This window comes from Triticum urartu, chromosome 5A (assembly GCF_056163025.1).
Source record: "Triticum urartu cultivar PI428250 chromosome 5A, HENAU_Tu73, whole genome shotgun sequence".
NCBI lineage: Eukaryota > Viridiplantae > Streptophyta > Magnoliopsida > Poales > Poaceae > Triticum > Triticum urartu.
The window spans coordinates 645,112,505-645,132,686 of NC_141877.1; the positions used below are offsets into that span (position 1 = coordinate 645,112,505).

The 20,182-nt window shown below is 50.3% G+C and overlaps 1 protein-coding gene across 1 annotated transcript; it reads right to left on the reverse strand.

Moving 5' to 3' along the window:
- Nucleotides 1–531: 531 nt before the first annotated feature.
- On the reverse strand, nt 532–2,232 carry LOC125511362 (transcription factor BHLH3-like). Its single transcript, XM_087522220.1, has 4 exons — nt 1,629–2,232; nt 1,307–1,483; nt 1,060–1,230; nt 532–933 (listed from the first exon to the last, which is right to left on the reverse strand). Exons 1-4 carry the CDS (start codon nt 2,187–2,189, stop codon nt 847–849), a joined length of 996 nt encoding a protein of 331 aa, XP_087378346.1. The 5' UTR covers nt 2,190–2,232; the 3' UTR covers nt 532–846.
- Between the last annotated feature and the right edge of the window lie 17,950 nt (nt 2,233–20,182).

Sequence of the window (20,182 nt, forward strand, 5' to 3'; positions counted from 1 at the left end):
TGTTATAATTGTGCTAGGTGATTACACGTAAAAACGGGTGCTCGAGTAGCATGCATTTTGTCCTCTGGGTCAGAAGAATGAACTCAGAGCTGCAGTGGGAAGTATCAATACCAAGAAGTTACTAGGGAGTATCTATAAATGTTATTGGTTTAACATGAAATTCAATTTCACTCATCGATTTTTCAGTTGAGAGTTTGCATCCTCGTGGATGTTTGTCTCCAGTTTGTATCGCTTTGGATAAGACCATAAAATAACGATCTCAATCCAATATATGTGCAAGTCCGAATGTTATTAGTGGTGTAAAATGCACACAGCACGGTCACACAATTCTCCAAACATGGAAGGAATCAACGGACCACTGTGTGTACAGTACGAGAGGTACTCGTCAGGGCTTGTTCATATGTGCCGATATGGGTACCCAATCCTTGACCACTGTTCGTATAGCCCATGACAAAACTTGATGAACACTTGTTGTCAGGAAACAGCTAAACATACACAAGAAACAAAAATCTGTAACAGTGCCCAACCAAATACAACAACAGATTGGTATCTTTTCATGTCGGCCAAATCCCAATATAATACACCACTCCATACATTGATACATACATGCACGCATTACACTCACGGACACACACCCAACTATTACAATCTGGTCACAAACAGCTGAACTTTAGATAGTACTGCCATTCAAAACATTTAACATAAAAACTATACTACATTAATTCATGCAGATATTTTTCAAAACAAATCAATCAAATATATGCAAACATAGAACACAAAGACGATTACAAAGTTACAATTACAAATAGCTTCTTCTGCATGCTTTGATGAATTGATGTGCTCGATCTAGAGACACCTTCCTCCATAGCCTGCACTCGTGAACAATGCCTGCTTGATCTCGTCGGTGCTTGTCACTCGGCTCCTCCCTTCCTCCTATATACACCACAGACACCATGCATCGACGATCGAATTTTAATAGTGCAGAGAACATGTACACTCGGCCAAGAAATTAATGGAAAATTTTGCTCCTCGAAAAAAAGACACATGATAATTCCTTACTTGTGAGCAGGATGCCTGCATGGCGAAGTCGCCGAAGCAGCTGACGACGCACTGCTCGATCTCCAGCCCCAGCACGTCCAGCGCACTCACCGTCGAGATCAGCACGCCGGGGCTTGTGGCGCAGCAGAGGTCGATTCTGGTTTCGCCGTCGCCCTGCTTCTCGATGACAAACTGTATGGATAACAATCAGTTCAGATTTGATGTCTGGATCCTTTAAATTGATCAGCTGCTTAAGCGAAGTGTGTACCTTTGTGGAATTCCTCATCGGCATCTCCTCGCTGCTACCGATGAAGACATTTTTCCTGGTATTCAGCAGGTTCAGCTCCTCTGGCGTAACGCCGATCTCCTCCTCGATGGTTTTGATCCTCTCGGTTAGCTCATTCACGTAGTCTATGGTGTCCCCGAGGATCGAGGTCCTATCCATCTACATATTGATCGATTGATTCGATCTAAAGATGTTAACTAAGGTCCACGACTCAAATTGAAAGCTGATACTTGATAGGAATTAAGAAATCACTAGCTAGGTTACTTAATTAGGTCACAGGACAAATGCGAGTTGCCACACACACCTTGGTAACCTTGGGCACGATGGAGCGGAGCATGGAGAGGCGGTCGTTGAGACGCTTCCGGCGCCGCCTTTCCGCCATGAGGTTCTTGGACTTAGTGCCGCCGTTGAGCTTGCTTCTAGGGTGGGCGCCGGAGAAGACGCCCCTGGTCATCTCCGAGCTCTCCCCGGCGCCTCCTGCTCCGAACACGAACGGCAGCGGTGACGACGGCGCCCCACCACCGCGATGCAGGTTGCCGCCGCTCGGGTCGTCCTCCGCCATGGCGTCGTGCAGTGGATCCTGAGCGAGCGCCTGGCCGGCCCCAGGCCCAGGGACGATGCCGACGCAGCTCCTGTAAGGGTTGCACACTTCGCTGAGGCAGTCGAAGTTGAACTCCTCATGCGGCCGGTGCGGTGGCGCCATGGGGTGCTGAAACGGGCAGGCAAAGTCCATGCCGCTGCTCGCCTCGGCGGTGCCCTCGCCGCCGTAGAAGAGGAGGTCGCTCGTCGTCATTATGCCGCTGCCCGGGTACGCCTGCCACGGAGCCGGAGCCGGCGCCGGCGCCTCCTTCCGCCGCACGGACATAGCTCGTCCAGGAACGACTGGTCGTCAAGCTTATTCATGCCGCCCAAGTTCTAGACTTGTATAGTAAGGGCATCTCCAGCCGCGTTTTCAGGAAGGCATTTTCAGATGTTTTTCTTGCGCCGGCGCCGAAAAATCGGCTCAATTGCGTCTCAGGAGTCCGATTTTCGCCGGCTTGGCCCGAAAACAGCGCCGGCGGACCCAGGCCGAACCCAGCGCGCTGGGGGGCGCCCGGGGGCGCCGGGGCGAACTGTTTTGGCGCGAAAGAGCCGCGGGCCTGCCGTGTCAGCGACTCTACCCTCTTCTCGGCCCTTCGTCGTCCTTATCGCCTCATTTCCCGCGGCGAATCAATGACAAAGCTGCCGCGCTGCCGCGCCGGTCAGCCTGCGCCATTGATGCCTCACGGGCGACGCAGTGAAGACCGGATGACGCGCGTCCCTCGCCCTCCCTCGCCCGCCACGCGTACTCACGGCGGCTCGCGCACGGGCGGCGCCTCGGCCTATATAAGACGCGCTGAGCCCTCCGACAGCTCGAGGCCACCAACGGCGTCAAGCCCTCCGGCAGGCTCAACGCCGTCGGCCGGCGTCGGTGGTGGGGCGTGTCCGGGCGCACGTTGGAGGCCGTCCTCGAGTACATCGAGGGCGGCAACATGCCGCGCCTCGAGTACCCCGCTCCTCCGTCCTTCACACGCCGCCGGGGAAGCTCCTAGACCCCGAGGCGCATGGAGACCGAGGGGTCCTCCTCCTCGTCCGGCGGCTCCCCCTGCCTCCACCTCCGCCCTGTCAAGCCGGAGCCCTAGAGCGCGCCAGTCAGCGCGCGCACCCGCAGCTTCGGCTCCGCATCGGTGACAACACCTCCCCCACCGGCCGCTTCGTCCTCGTCGAGTCCAAGCCGGAGCCCGGCTTCCCCGTGGAGTACGAGGAGATAGCCCGGCATGGCTTCTCCGACGAGGACGCCCTGCGGTGGGCACGGGACGACCACCTCCGCGACGAGATGGTCCGGCAGCGCCGGGCCCTGGAGGAGATCGCCGCCCGCAAGTGTGGGCGCGAGGACGAGCACAGCGTCGTGGTCCTCAGCGATGACGACGACGACGCCCCCGGACCGTCCAACCCGCCGCGCCAACCGGGGGAGGGATGCAGCAGGGACGGCGGAGGCGTCGGCGGGGGCGACGACGACGACGACGACGGCGGTGACTACACGCGGTTCTACCGCCTCCTCAGCATGTAGAACCGCGTGGGCGGGCGGCGAGGGAGACGGCGGGGGTAGCCCGCGGTAGTTTTTCCTTTTTTTGTAAAGTATGTTTAAATTTGAACGAACTCGCCGATGTTTGCGTTAAATTTGAGTCGTATTTGCGCCGTATTTGACTTTTTTAAAATCCCGTGAGAGGCCGCGACTGGGGGGCATCACACCTCCAGTGCGCGGTTTAGCGCCGGTGCGTCTCTATGGGGCGATTTTTTGTCCTTCCTGAGAGGCCAACGGCTGGAGATGCCCTAAGGTATACTATAGCATCTCTAGAATATGCTTGCTTCCCTTCATTTCTCTCCCAGCTAAGTTGCGTAAACTCCTCACGCTTATACTCCCACTCCCGGCAAGCAACGCGGCCAGTAGCTTAGCTAGCAGTAGCAGTAGCAGTAGAGTATTGCCACAGCCCACAGGTCCACAAGAACACGACACGGCCAACTTGCAGCTAGGGTCCAGTGGCAGGAGGGGGGTCGTCACGGAAGGAAGCAACCTGGGAGTTAAATGCGGTGTGACAAACCCAAGCGACAATCATTCCTTGGCATCAACTGGCTAGTCACTGATCTCTGGTGTGGTCACGGCTGGCTGGCTGCACCGGCCGGGTAGGTCAGGCAGAAAATGGCCAAGAGCTACCCTGAGGGCTCATTCGGTTTGAAGGAAATTAAAACGTAGGAATTAGGAGTAGTATAGGAATATGATAGGATGACACTTGTCATCCTAAGGAATTGACTTGCCTCGTTCCTACGCGTAAAATGAGCTTTGAGTGGATGTGTAGTTTCCTTCAAAAACACGAGAAATGAATAGTATTCCTACGAAATTCCTGCACGCATTTTCTACAAACCGAATGTATACATAGAAAATTTTCCTCTGGAATCCTTATTCCTATGTTTTTCCTACGAAAATCCTTCAAACCGAATGAGGGCTGAGAATGGAATGGAATCTCCCCGTTATTTTAACTATTTGGGAGCTTTGCTTGCATGCATGCGGCTTCAATTATCGTCCATGCATGTGGTTTTAGCCTGTCGCCGGCGGCGATCGACGCCTGGCAACCAATCATCGAGCGAAAGGAATTCGTTGTGCGTGTTGTTTAATTATACTATGCGTGTGTATGGGTCGGATCGGAGGGCTAATCAGCGATCTTGTTCTTGTTTAATCACGAAACTTGTCTTTGTTTATTTAATGAAAGAAAAGACAGAGCTTCCTTTGCCGTTTTGGCAGCTCGGCCACCGTGACAGAGCTACTACGCCGGGATCCATGTGGACTGGTCGCGTGCGCCGCCGTTTTCGATCAGGGCTGCGCGAGCAGCTAGCTTTGCTAGCAGCGTGGCCGTCTCGATCGGGCCGGCGTGGTGATCGCTGCGCTGGCGACGCAACCGCCCGGCGCGAATATTATTAGCTCGATCGATCGGTTAATCATGCCGCCCGGTTGCGTGAGTGATGAGTCCTGAAGGATCGATTGGATCGTGTGGGTCTCGTTGTCCGGGAGATTTAGGGGGTACTACTTGACCAGTCCTCGTTCATCTTCCCGAGCTTTCGGATCGATCGTGACTCATGCATGGAGACAACACAAAAACAACACGCAGGCACTACGGACCAGAATTGCTTGCCGATCGACCGATCGATCGGGCCTGCACGCACGCGTGCATCATTATTCGTGTCTCCGTGCACTTGACGATCCATATCGCCGCGGCCGGTCGGTCCATTGCGCAAACCATTTAATGCAAGTGCGTAAGTGCCGGCGGATGCACTGCAGCAAATATCCAAACGGAGATGCTTTGGGTACGCGCAAGATCCAAGGCCTGGCCTCATGGGGTCAATAGCTCATGTGCGACACATTTGAGGTGAAAAGGAAGGAGTGCGACGTGGTTGTCGAAAATAGCTCTGGTGCAACGTTTCAGAAGCTCAAATAGCCAAGACCCACTCGGGCGATTAAAATGGTCGTCAATGGGAGTGAGGTTATGTTTAAGACATGTGGGTCCCACTTGACAGTGCATCTAGTTACGGCCCCACTTGGCAGTGCATTAGAAGAGACGTGTCCACGTGCCTGTATGAATTAAGTGAGACGTGACCCGTTGCTCCCTCCTCTTCGTTCTCGACGGTGAGCCGGTGACGGCGCCAGAGCTTTTTTCACGATGACAGCTGCGGCGGAGCTTCCGTTTTGGCGACGGCGACAGCTGTGGTGAGTGAATCTGGAACACTTATCCTGTTCCCCTCCTTGTCGAGTTAGATCTCACCGCATCGCCTCTGTTTCCCTCTGTTTTTTGGTCGATTTGATCCAGATTTGGGTGCTGGGGAGGGGGGCTGGCTGCGATGGAGCCGCCAGAGACAACAACATCGACTAGGTATGTGCGTCCTTTCCAACCTATGCGATTTGTGCCTCGTCAGTTTCCGCTAGCTCACACTGCCTGCCATTGACAAACATGGTCGATGGTGCTAGGACATTCGAATTCACTGTCGAATTCTTTCCTTCTAATGCGAAGCTAGGTGATGGTAGCGTGCGAGACATAGAAAGAGATACAATTGTGAAATGGGTGGTTGAATTTGCAGAGATTGATCCACAGGAAATACAGAGCATGGAAGAGAGGGACATGAGAAATGTCGTGGAGGAAATTGGGGAGAGCTGTTTTGGGTTCCAGAGCAAGAGGTAGCATTGTTACGGTTTGATAATTGGAAGCGTGAGTATGTGAGAATTGAGAATGGTGAAGAGATGGTTGATGAAATCGACCGACAAGACGGCTGCGCAAGTAAACAGACTACCTTTCATGCAGAGCTCGTTGATTTGAAATCCGATTCTAAGGTCGGATATGTGCCCTCAAAGTTGGCTTCGCAGATGGTAGATGATGAATGGGCTTCACAGAGACAGATAACGCCCATGTTTACGGGTGAAGTGACAGTAATAAAGGGGGTTGATCAAGATGCAGAAGAGGGTTGCGATGGTGCTGTAAGAGTTGTTTGTGTTGATTGGAATTCAGTACAATTAGAAGACACTACTGATTTGGTCATTGCACTAATGACTGACACTGAGATGGGCAATTTTTTTGGTATTCCAGTAGATCCAGTAGATGAGCAAGATGAGGAAGAGAGGGATGAATCGAGTTTGTCTAATGATGCTAATATAGATGCTTTTGAAGATGTGGATGGACAGCTGATGAAAGATGTTGCCGATGATGTAGATGATGCACATGATAATGAGCTTGCACAAGTTCACAGAGAGTATCAACCATGACATCACAGCTTTGGATTGCAGAAAAGATCACTCCAATTTTAGCCAAGAAACCAAACACTACAGCAAAGAAACTTAAAGTGGACATGGAAAAGCAGTACCCCATTAAGATGAAGTATACCACAGTGTGGAAAGCAAAACAGAGGGCAATGAAAGAATTATATGGTGATTGGGAAAATAATTTTAGGATGCTTTATAACTTCAAAGCAGAGGTGGAAAATAGGTCACCTTGAAGTGTTGTGGAGATAGATACTGAGGTAACAAAGGATGGTAGAGTTCTTTTCTCCAAGTTCTTTATGGCTTTAAAGCCTTGCATAGATGGCTACAAAGCAAGGTGTCGTCCATATTTGAGCATAGACCCATCTTTTTTGACTGGCAAATGGAATGGTCAATTGGCAGCATGCAATGCTTTAGATGGACATAATTGGATGTTTCCTGTTGCTATTGGTTTGTCAGAGACAGAGGTTTCATGGACATGTTTCATGATGCAGTTGAGAAGATGCATAGGGACAATGTCACCTTTGGCAGCACACACAGATGCATGTAAAGGGCTAGAAAATGCAGTGAAGAATGTTTTTCCTCATTGTGAGCAGAGGGAGTGGTTCGGCCATATGTGGATGAATTTGATCAAAAAATTCAGAGGGGAAGAATTTGCGAGAATGTGGCCAGCATCAAGATCTTACACCAAACGAACACATTCATATCATCTTCATAAGATAAAAGTAGCATGCAGTGAGTTCGGTCCATGGTTGAACACCTATCATTCTTTATTGTCGTACATGTCAGGATTTAACACTGCCATCAAGGGTGATCATATCAACACTAACTTGGCAGAAAGTTTTAATAATGAGATAAAGAAGTTAAAGAACTTGCATGTGCATGACATGGTTGACAAAACTAGGATCATGATCATGCGCATGTGGGAATTGAGAATAAGGATTGATGATTGTCTGCAAGGGGATAAGCTTCCTGAAGTGGTACAACAGGTGGTGAACAGGAGCAGAAATCTTACACGTTTGCCTGTTGAAAAATCTTCATTGTGGGGTGCTGAAGTTAGAGATATCAATACTGGAAGGAAACATGTTGTTAACACTAACTTTCATGACTTGCCTCGAGTGGCAACACACCGGGAAACCATGTGACCATGCCATACTTTTCTTGGCCTCCCAACCCGATAAACATACACCCATATTTGCATGAATGTTACTTAGTGGCAAGATTCAAGGCTGCATATGCAACTCTGATTCCAGCACTTACAGATCAGTCTCAGTGGCCTGAAGTGGAAATTGAATTTTCCATGTGTCATCCACTAACAAAAAGAAAGGCTGGCAGGCCAAAAGAGAGTAGATTCAAGGCATGATTTGAGAAAGGTGGGAGTAGTAAACAGGGGAAGGGGAAGAAGGATGCAAAGCCAAAAAGGTCCCAAAAAGGTCCCAAAAATAGTTGAAAGTTGTGCCAGGAACTTGGGTACCGAAAAGGATCTCCAAAATGTTGTTACACTCTTGAAAGGGCAAAGTATGTTTACGTTTGTGTTTTTTATTTGGATGTTGTTTTTAATTACTAGCCAAATTACAAGCTTTGTTTTCCAGGAGGAAGCGTGGAGGTCAAACCCTTGTTGTTGAAGATTGCTGGGCAATCAAAAAGGCAAGAATCAGTGTCTGTAGAAAAAAGAGAAGCTTTGGTGATGAACCAGAGTTGGATGCTGCTGCGGTGCAAAATGAGTAAGAGTTGGATGATGTTGTGATACAAAATTATCAAGATTTGGATGATGTTGTGGTGCAAAATGAGGCAATCTTTGATCTTGTGATGCGTCATGAGCAACATTTGGATGATGATGTGGCGTAGAATGTGGTGCAAACTGAAGCTGTTGCGGCAGATGTTCTGCAAACTTTAGCTATTGCGGCAGATGTTCCGCAAACTAAGGCTATATTGCAAGTTGTATTACCAATTGAAGCTACTGGAGTTGATTTTGTGCAAACTGAGCCTCATGTAGATGTTGTGGTGCCAACTGAAGCTGTCCCAGCTAGTCCAGTTAAGAAAACCAAGAGTTTGAGTGAACTAGGTGTGGTAGGATCAAAAGGTGGTAAGAAGAAGAAATTGAGTGGTAAGAAGAAGAAGTGAAAACTTCTTTTTGTCAAGCTTGTCTAATGGTGATGTGTGTTGTAGAATAAAAAACTTTCCTCAATTTGTGTAAAACGGTATTTGTGTAATGCTATTTAAATTCTGGCCAAACTTCAAATTTGAAATTGTTTAGTATGTGGTATTGATGTTACAATGATTTCTCAAATATTACTCATATGCATGTTAAGCGATCAATCCGAGCTCTTATTGTTGATGTGAAACACTAGTCATGAAAACTGTGCTCCAAATGAGCTCCGAAGCTAGGCTAAATACCCCATTCCTACGCAAATTTTTTTTGACCTTTTCTAAATGGGCCAAAAATCAAAACTTGACATCTAGTGTGCAAATATAGGGTCCATATCCAATATGAGATTGTTTGGATAAACTAAGACATGCTCAGTCCTAAACCCTAGCTTGAATCCCATGTAACCTCGTTCATGATAGCTATGTTTTGTGAAGGGTTTTTCATGAAAATACCCATAGACCAAGTTCTTATTTTTCCTAGCAACTCACTCACATAAAACAATGATGGGTGCAAGCATATTTTTATGATTTTTAATTAGCTATGCTCAACCCTAGCCCTCAAAACCCTCTCACAACCCCTCAAACCCTCTCAAAACCCCTCAAACCCCATCTAAAACCCCGCACCCTTCTGTGCTGTTGGATCTTTGTTAGTGGACGGTCTGGATAAGGCGCTAGGGCTACGTCACTGAGGCTTTGTGATTGGCTGCATTTTACAACGCTGGATAACCCCCCCCCTCAACTCTGGATTCACTGCATCACTGCACGTTCAACAGTGTGGATCGGCACGCAATGCTACGTCAGTGATGATTTGCTTGCGCTGCGATGAGTGGGCTAGCCGTTGGGCTCTGGTAAAAGAAACCCACCCGTTGGACCTTTGGACTAAACGTTGCCACGCTCCTCTAGCCAGGCCCTAGCTAGCAGGCTACATTGCCATGCATGCGAGTGAGCAGCCTACGATGCATGCATGCACGGGCGGCACACGCACAGAAGAACGAGTAGGCGTGACCCCTTGACTCCCGACCAATGGCACAGACATGTGCAACGGTGAAACGTCACAACTTGGCTATTGAGGCAGCCTTCGGTATCCCACGCGCGTGCACACACTCTGATATGCCACCAAACACCGCTCGCTCATTACTTCCACCCGGTGAAACTAGTAAAAAAATCAGAAAACATGTCGCACTAAGGCTATTTAAGCCACACCTATCGTCTTCCTCTCCCTCCTCATCCATACCCCAACCCCATTGAGGGAGTCCTGGAGTAGGGGGTGTCCGGATGGCCGGACTATACCTTCAGCCGGACTCCTGGACTATGAAGATACAAGATTGAAGACTTCGTCCCGTGTCCGGAAGGGACTTTCCTTGGCGTGGAAGGCAAGCTTGGCGATACGGATATGTAGATCTCCTACCATTGTAACCGACTCTATGTAACCCTAACCCTCTTCGGTGTCTATATAAACCGGAGGGTTTTAGTCCGTAGGACACAACAATCATACGATAGGCTAGCTTCTAGGGTTTAGCCTCTCCGATCTCGTGGTAGATCTACTCTTGTACTACCCATATCATCAATATTAATCAAGCAGGACGTAGGGTTTTACCTCCATCAAGAGGGCCCGAACCTGGGTAAAACTTCGTGTCCCTTGCCTCTTGTTACCATCTGGCCTAGACGCACAGTTCGGGACCCCCTACCCGAGATCCGCCGGTTTTGACACCGACATTGGTGCTTTCATTGAGAGTTCCTCTATGTCGTCACCATCAGGAAGGATGCCTCTCCCCGTCTTTAAAGACGGCACCGTTGCTAAGGGAGCTTTGGCTGTCGGCCAAACCCTCCGGCTAGGTGGTTTTCTTATGACCGCCTGTTCGGCTTCTGCGCCGACGATGACCTCTCGAGCCATCGAAAACAATCTTCATGTCAGCTCAGAACTCGCCGAGAAGTTAGATCCAATGGAGCTCTCCTCCAGAAACGAGGTCTTGGATCGCATTGTCGCCCTGGGAGTCGCTACGGATTACGACCAGATTGGGCCTAAACCCGATCTGAGAGAGATTAACTCTCCCCAAGTCACCCATCACGTTGCCGTGGTAGAGGGACAGTGCGGCGACCCTTCATCTATCTTAAGGACTAGCTACGTCCGGATTCCCGATCCCTCCAAGCCGGATACCCGCGGAGGGGAGGATATCACTCAAGACCTGAACTTAGAGTCAGGCGACGGGCTGGATTCATTGGACAACATCCAGGAATCCAAATTTTCGAGTTCGGAAATTCCTCGGCCTCTGAGCCTCAGATTGGGTGAGGCTTCGGATTTAATTCCACCCACCCACTCGAACATAAGCGATCTATCCCAAATCAGGCAAGAGCTCGAAGAAACAGTACATCATTATTGGGCCAGATTCCTCCTGGTTAGGAACAGGATAAGGGACTGCCGCGAGGAAGACGCAATCTCAATCTTCTGCAATAATTGCACGGACAAGGGAATCCTCAATGCCATAAGTCGCCGTGATATTACACGCTTCGCTGACTTGGTGTCCATTGTATGAAAGTACTGTGCGATGGAAAGCGCTTGGAAAACCGAAATAAAATTTTGGGACGATCGGCCCTGAATACAAAACCCAGCCCGAAATAAAAGGGTGCATCATCGCCAGACACCCGAGTCAAACACCAAAAAGCAAAAACCCTCTACAGGGCATGGAACCGTACTGGAAGGATGGCTTAATGGACCCTGTAAAATTCACAGTCCAGAGGACGCCACAGCAACTCACAGCCTTAGAGCATGTTGGATACTCCGGCAGGTGGCCAAAATTGGCGAAGATCTCCTAATTCCGGAGGCCACAGAAAGCCACCCCAGGGACACCAATACGGTATTAACAGTCTTCGAGACTTTCGCATCAAATAATATGCGAAAAAGGACACTCCGCAGCCTTGCCGAAGTCTACCAAGTAGCATCAATAAACCCATGGAGTGACACGGCTATTACCTTTAACGCTGGTGATGAACCTAAATTCCGAACAGCCCGAGCACCAGCCGCATTGGTCCTCAGTCCAATAGTGGACGACTTTCGTCTTACCAAGGTACTCATGGACGGCGGCAGCGGATTGAACCTCATTTATGAGGAAACCCTTCAAAAAATGGAAATAGACTGGAACCGCAATGAGCGAAGCAGCACAACCTTTAGAGGAATAATCCCCAGTCGGGAAGCGCACTGTACAAGAAAAATCACACTAGATGTGGTGTTCGGCACGCCGGATAATTACAGGTCCGAAGAGGTCACGTTCCATGTGGCTCCGTTCAGCAGCGGTTATCACGCTCTGCTAGGGCGGGAAGCGTTTACAATCTTCCAAGCAATACCCCATTACGGGTACATGAAGCTCAAGATGCCCGGGCCTAACGGGATCATCACTCGCTAGTGATCCGGACATAGCACTCTGCGCCGAAAACAAGACCGCCGCACTGGCCCTCGAGGCACTATCCGAAGCCCTAGCGGCTGAGGAACTGACTGTGCTGCGCTCCACGTTGAATAGGGACGATGTGGTACTCGACAAAAGATCCAAGTCCACCTCCTTTAAACCGGCAGACGAAATAGTCAAATTCCAGGTCTATCCAACGGACCCCAATAAAACAGCTTCCATCAGGGCACAGTTAAACCCTGATGTAGACGCCGCACTGCGAGAGTTCCTACGAGAGAACTGGGAAATTTTCGCCTGGCACCCTTCAGACATGCCAGGAATCCCACGCAGGCTGGCCGAGCACAACTTAAATATCCTAAAAGGATTCAAACCTGTCAAACAAGCTATTCGGCGTTTTTCCGAACCTAAGAGACATGCCATGGGAGAGGAGCTAGCAAAGCTATTGGAGGCCGGATTCATGAGAGATATAAAACATCCGGACTGGCTAGCAAACCTGGTGATGGTACCAAAGAAGGACAAATCCTGGCGCCTGTGCGTTGATTTTAAAGACCTTCACAAGGCTTGCCCAAAGGATCCCTTCCCCCTCCCCCGCATCGATCAAATTATCGACGCTACCGCAGGACACGATTCATTGTGTTTCCTCGACGCATATTCCGGCTACCATCAAATCAAGAAGGCAGAATCAGACCAAGCCGCAACGGCATTTATCACACCATACGACCCATTCTACTTCAACACAATGCCCTTCGGGCTCAAAAACGCCGGCGCAACATATCAGCGCATGATTCAGACATGTCTGGCAAACCAGATCGGCAAAACAGTGGAGGCATATGTAGATGATGTGGTCGTCAAAACAAGACATGTTGAATCTCTAGTAGACGACTTGAGGCTCACATTTGATAACCTCCAAACATACGACATCAAGCTCAACCCGGAAAAATGCGTTTTCGGTGTTCCAGCCGGAAAGCTCTTGGGCTTCATTGTATCCGGTAGAGGAATTGAAGCAAATCCAGCCAAGATCCGAGCTCTGTCGCAACTGGATATCCCAAAGGACCTCAAACAAATAGAAAAGTTAACCGGATGCGTGGCGGCTCTAAGCCGCTTTATCTCCCACTTGGGAGAAAAGGCCCTACCCCTTTACCGCCTCCTTTGGCGCACCGAACGCTTTGAATGGACGGATGCAGCCACGACCGGACTCGACGAAATAAAAGCCATATTGGCAACAAACCCAGTCCTGGCCGCGCCAAACATTGGCGAACCAATGCTATTGTACATTGCAGCAACACATCAGGTTGTAAGCGCAGTGCTCGTCGTCGAACGAGAAACGGACAGATACAAATTCCCCCTTCAAAAGCCGGTCTATTATGTGTCCACTGTCCTCACTCCACGCAAATCACGGTACCCGCATTATCAAAAGATAGCGTACGCGGCATTCATGGCATCCCGGAAGGTACGACACTACTTTCAAGAGTGTTCAATAACAGTAGCCTCGGAAGTACCACTTAACGATATTATAAACAACCGTGACGCAATGGGCCGGATTGCAAAATGGGCCTTTGAGCTCCTCCCGTTCGACATAACTTATAAGCCACGGCGAGCCATCAAGTCGCAAGTTTTGGCCGACTTCCTCGCAGAATGGACGGAGGCCGAACTCCCTAAAGAGTACGGCACATATTCAAATTGGATCATGCATTTCGACGGCTCCAAGATGTTGGCCGGACTAGGGGCTGGCGTCATTTTGACGTCCCCCACAGGAGACACAGTTCAATACGTACTCCAGATTATGTACACAGACTCCAACAATGCAGCCGAATATGAGGCCCTTTTACATGGTCTCCGGATGGCAGTATCCATGGGCATTCAACGCCTAGAGGTGCGCGGGGACTCGAACCTCGCAATATCCCAAATAAATGGAGAATTCGATGCCAAGGATCCAAAAATGGCAGCTTACCGCAACGCCGTCCTAAAAATGTCAGCACAGTTCGAAGGGCTTGAATTTCACCATATAGCCCGGGAAAATAATCAGGCGGCAGATGTCCTGGCACGCATTGGCGCAAAACGCGATGTAGTCCCCCCCCAGCATCTTCTTAGAAAGGCTGTTCAAGCCATCCGTAGTATGGAAGGGGAGCCGAACAATAACAGCCCAGACCCAACCGCACTGCCCGACACCGAACATTCTGACACAATCGGAGGCTCTGCCAATGAAATAACACCTTCAGCCCACGTAATAATGGCCGTCATCGCCCCGTGGACAGAACCATTCCTCGCCTACCTTACTAGGCAGGAACTCCCCGAGGACCAAAATGAGGCACGTTGCATAGTGCGGCGATCCAAAGCCTACAAAGTCCACGAGGGAGAGCTTTATAAGAAAAGCACTACCGGAGTCCTTCAAAGGTGCATCTCCGAAGAGGAAGGGCGGAACCTCCTAGCTGAAATTCATGCTGGACTCGGTGGTCATCACGCTGCAGTTTGGTCCCTTGTAAGCAAGGCCTTCCGTACAGGCTTTTATTGGCCGACGGCCCGGGCACACGCCCAGGACTTAGTCCAACGATGCGTCGGTTGCCAGCTCTTTGCAAACCAAAGCCATATGCCACCCACCGCCCTCCAAACTATCCCCATCACTTGGCCCTTCGTGGTCTGGGGGCTTGACATGGTTGGACCCCTTAAAGGCGGAACCCACAAGCAAAAATACTTACTGGTCATGGTGGATAAGTTCACCAAATGGATAGAAGCCAAGCCTGTTAAGACGGCCAAATCCGTACCGGTGATAGACTTTATATCCGGGGTTGTACACCGTTACGGCGTCCCCCACAGCATCATCACTGATAACGACACGAACTTTACGGCCGACGAGGTAAAACTCTGGTGCAAAAACATGGGCATCAAGCTCGATTATGCTTCCGTCTATCACCCACAAACTAACGGCAGGTCGAACGTGCAAATGGTCTTATCATGAGCGGCATCAAACCCAGATTAGTGCGGTCCCTCAAGGAATCTAACACGCACTGGGTAGAGGAACTCGACTCCGTACTCTGGGGGCTGCGGACCACGCCGAATCGCACCACCGGATACACACAATTCTTTATGGTGTACGGCACAGAGGCAGTTTTGCCTTGCGACATAATTCATGACCCACCTCGAGTGCGCATGTACGAAGAAAGAGAAGCCGAGCTCGATCGATAGGACAGTTTGGACGCATTGGAGGAGGAGCGTGACGTGGCAAAAGCCCGTTCCGCATTCTATCAACAGGAGGCTCGAAGATACCAAAGCAGAGAAGTACGGGCCAAAAATTACAACGTTGGCGAATTAGTTCTACACCTGCTGGACAAGAAAAAGGACAAACTCAAGCCCAAGTGGGAAGGTCCCTTCATAATTGACCAAGTCCTGACTGGTGGAGCATACCGCCTGCGAGATGCATCGGATAACCGACTCGAGCCGAACCCATGGAATGCAGCCCGTCTCCGAAGATTCTATGCCTAGCGCTGGACTCTGTGTTCGTCTCCTTCCTCTGTCCATTTTTTATATACTGCCTGTCTTACATTTCTCTCCTTCTCCCCTTCCTTTCTCTTATAGCCTTTAAAGGCTCATCAAATGACGTGCTATTCACACTCATTAAACCTGGGGGCTTCTTTTAACAGAAGCTTATTTATACGGGCTTCATGCCCAACACATGTGTTACACTTCCGCATGTACCTTTTATTTCACCATTATATGCATCGATATGACTTAAGTTTTGGCCAAGCTGGGTTGCCTGGCTCCTGTGCTTACCCCTACGTTCCGATTATTCGGCTAGGCGGTAAAGGGAGCACCTCTGCGATTGTTACTGCCGGATCAGCCGGATGTGTACCTCAGACTGGGTGAAGCCGAAAGCTAGCGTTCCTAAGGGAATATTCGGTCGGTGACCTAAAAGATGATCTTTTCACTTATTTACTTATTTGCCCCCAGATGCTTTTTCCCGTGTTTTTTTTGCAGAATGGGCATGCACTTTAGGGCATGCCTCCCAGGGAAAGGAACCCCTAACGGAACTATTCTCTCTGGAAGATGTTTCTTACTAACCATGTAATATAACATAACTAGTCGGGCACTTGTCTGTTCACGCACTAATGACCCCTACGCCTGGTCTCCATGCATTCCCCGGTTCTTATATAACCGCATGGGAATTTGGACACACTCCGGACCGTCAGGTCCCGAGGCTGAAGCGAAAAGGTCGGCCATGACAAACGATCTACAATCCGGCTAGAAGCCATTATAAATGTCAATTAAATTACATAGTCATTCTGACTGATTGTATTCCTCTTCAATACCATCTAACAGGCTGTCTAATTCACAGTCCTGCTGGGAATACTTTGCGGCCAATTCTACTTGGCCATATACTTAGCTTACAGGGTTCTCCTTCCCATCGGGCCCCACAGGACCGACCTCGGCCATGTGGTTGGGGTCAGCCTTTGTGTACCGCGTCTTCACCATGGCCCAGGCCTCCCTAGCGCCTTGACGGCAGGCCGATATCTTCCACAATCGGAAGCGCCGCCGTGCTCCCTTTAGCTTCTCCGCAAGCTCTCCAAGACCTTCGGGCATGGAGATGGATGGCCATAAGGCCTGGGCGACGCCTTGCATCGCCTGCCGAACTCGCTCGAGCAGTTGCGAGAGCTCGGGAAGAAGGTCACCCGTAGAACCGGGCATCTCCTCTGCAGGACAACCTATTAGCACACCTAAAGACATTACTCTGTTAGTCGACTTCCCCGCCGAACTTTTTTTTTCAAAGGTTCGTTCAAGCACTTACTAAATATGCCACGCCGAAGCCGCTCATTTTCCTTAACGGAGTCTGACAGCTGGGCACGAACATCTTTCAGGTCGACGCCCAGCTTGGTGTTGGCATCTTGGAGATCGTTCTTCTCCCGCCTCACCTTTGTCAGCACCTTCTCACCAGCCTTCAGCTGGCGTAGGAGTTGTTGCCTTTCCGGATTCAATCCGGCGCCATCTACAATTTCATTTGTCAGATTCGCACCCATGCCGTGCTTCGCAAAATACTTATCTTTCAAAGTATATATTACCAGAGGGAGTCTCCTTGGGCTCCCCTGCCGCGGCTAGTGCGGCCTCAAGTTGGGCTTTGCACTCTTCCAGCTCCTGGGACAGTAGGGAATTCTTTTCTGTAAGAACCTTCATAACAAATGATCCTTAAATCAGTTATTCTAACTGTTTCAAGTCTCGGGGGCTACTGGTATATATATATAATTACCAAAATTTTCTTACCCGTATGTCTTTTACATATTGCTCCGTGGCCCTGGCTAGACCATTTTGAGCGGCATGGAGGTACGCATCTCCCGAATTGAAGGCATCTAATGCCTCTTGGGAGAAACAAGCGTCACGAAGAATTGTCCTACGACGCCTGTGGTTCATGGCACTCTCCACCTCAGAGTTGGTGGCAGAGAACCTGTCCACATCTTCCGTCGAAGGAGCGTCCGGTGCGCGCGTTATGTTCGCCTCTGCCTCCGGACTAGGCTTTGGAGCCTGGCTGGTGGAGGCACGATTGGCAGCCTCTCCGGATGTAGTCCGGCGAGGTCTCTTTGTCCTGAAGAGAGCACGAGTGTTAATATGCCTTGAAGGTATAACACCTGGGATAAGGGGGCACACCATACCTTTGCGCTGACGCCTCGGTCCGGACTGCACCTCTTTTCTTCCCACGGGGCCCTGCGGCCCCTCGTTGGCTTGTCGCCGCAGGTTCGGCCTCCCGTCTCAAAAACCCTCCCTGCAAAGCTCGGTTGTAATCAGGAAACTGAGAACACAAGAGGGCGGACCCCTATTCAGGGTACTGGGACTTCGATCTCAGTTGCCTGGGAGGCCGGGATTAGCCCTGGGTAATCGGCCGTAATGGCCACAAAGGCATTGTCCTTGCTCAATTGATGGAACACTCCATCAATCAGCTCCACAGATAAGTCCGGATCCTCTTGAGAGGCCGGGTCAAGGGACCATCCAGGGTCCTCGGGTTGTGGAGGAGGGCTGTTTATTTCTTTAACAGCCTGGCGCAGTTCCTGTGTTGAAGTCGTTAGACTGAATATTTAACAATGTGAATATAAAATGGATGGGCAAGTAAATGTGACCGCTTACCCAGCTTGGGGGATTGTACATAGAAAATCCACCCTGTGGGTCGACGCGGAAAAATTCCTCCTCTTCTCCTTGTACAAAGCGGACAAGGTCTTTGTTAGAGCCGCAGCCGAATCCGGCCCCTTATGGCCGTAGCGGGTGGCATCGTCCTCCCCGTTGAAGTCCCACATGGGGTGGCATCTATACTGTAGCAGCTGCACCCCTCGCATGATGCATGCGGCCATGACCCCGATCATGGTCAGTCCGGAATGAGCTAACAGTCTTATTCGGCCCATCAGGTAAAGAACGTCCTTGTCACTTTCCCTCTGAGGGCTCCATGGACGCCAACTTAGGCGCTTCTTTAGTGGAGCACTGTCGAACTCAGGGAGGCCGATCCGGACAGGATCCGGCAGCGGGACGTCATCTATGTAAAACCATTCCGAAGGCCAGTCCTCGGACGCCTTCTTTGGGGTTCCGGATAGATATCCAGTCCCGGCGATGCGCCACACTTCGGCTCCGCCCACTTGATATATTGACCCCTTTTGAGAACGGGCACGAGGCAGAATAGCTCTTTCCATAGCCCGAAATGAGCCTCAACACCCAAAAACAGCTCACAGAGGGCTACAAAGCCCGCGATATGCAATACGGAGGCAGGCGTAAGATTGTGTAGCTGGAGGCCATAGAACTCCAGGAGCCCCCGGAGAAACGGATGGATTGGAAATCCGAGCCCTCTTATTAAATAAGGGACAAGGCATACCCGCTCTTCTTTGGAGGGATTAGGGGCACTCTCCGCTTGCTCTCCGCCGTTATAGATGGCAAGACCGGCTCGAACCGGGACCATATAGGCCGGGGGGAGAAATCCCTTGGTCTGGAGCGTCTCTAGCTCGCTATGCGGGATGGAGCATCTCTCCCAATACCCAGGCTGAGGGCTGGAAGGGCGAAAGGAGGATTTGCGATGGCTGGCCATGGTGGAATGGACCTTTGTCGGATGCGCTCTGATGAACACTCGCGACGGGGAGAAGGTGTGGTTTGGATCTAAATCCTTGTCCCCTTAAATGGGCAGCTCATTTACGCGGCTAGGGGTGTGGATGTAAAAACACTCAGACTTTTCATATTCGTTTAACACGTGGGAGACGGCCATTGTTGGGCGTAGAAGCCAAGGAGGGCAACATTTACAAGAAACTGGACTTTATTCAACAGGTACACGGAGTTTGGAAGAGAACCCGCCTTGCAATGCCGAAGACAATCTGCGCACCGGACTTATCGTCATTGAAGCCTGGTTCAGGGGCTACTAAGGGAGTCCTGGATTAGGGGGTGTCCGGATGGCCGGACTATACCTTCAGCCGGACTCCTGGACTATGAAGATACAAGATTGAAGACTTCGTCCCGTGTCCGGAAGGGACTTTCCTTGGCGTGGAAGGAAAGCTTGGCGATACGGATATGTAGATCTCCTACCATTGTAACCGACTCTATGTAACCCTAACCCTCTCCGGTGTCTATATAAACCGGAGGGTTTTAGTCCGTAGGACACAACAATCATACCATAGGCTAGCTTCTAGGGTTTAGCCTCTCCGATCTCGTGGTAGATCTACTCTTGTACTACCCATATCATCAATATTAATCAAGCAGGATGTAGGGTTTTACCTCCATCAAGAGGGCCCGAACCTTGGTAAAACTTCGTGTCCCTTGCCTCCTATTACCATCCGGCCTAGACGCACAGTTCGGGGCCCCCTACCCGAGATCCGCCGATTTTGACACCGATACCCATCCTCTCCTATCTGCCCTCCTTGTTGGAGAATGTAGCATGTAATTTCAAAAAAATTCCTATGATCACGCAATATCTATCTAGGAGATGCATAGCAACGAGGGGGGGAGAGTGTGTCCACGTACCCTCGTAGATCGAAAGCG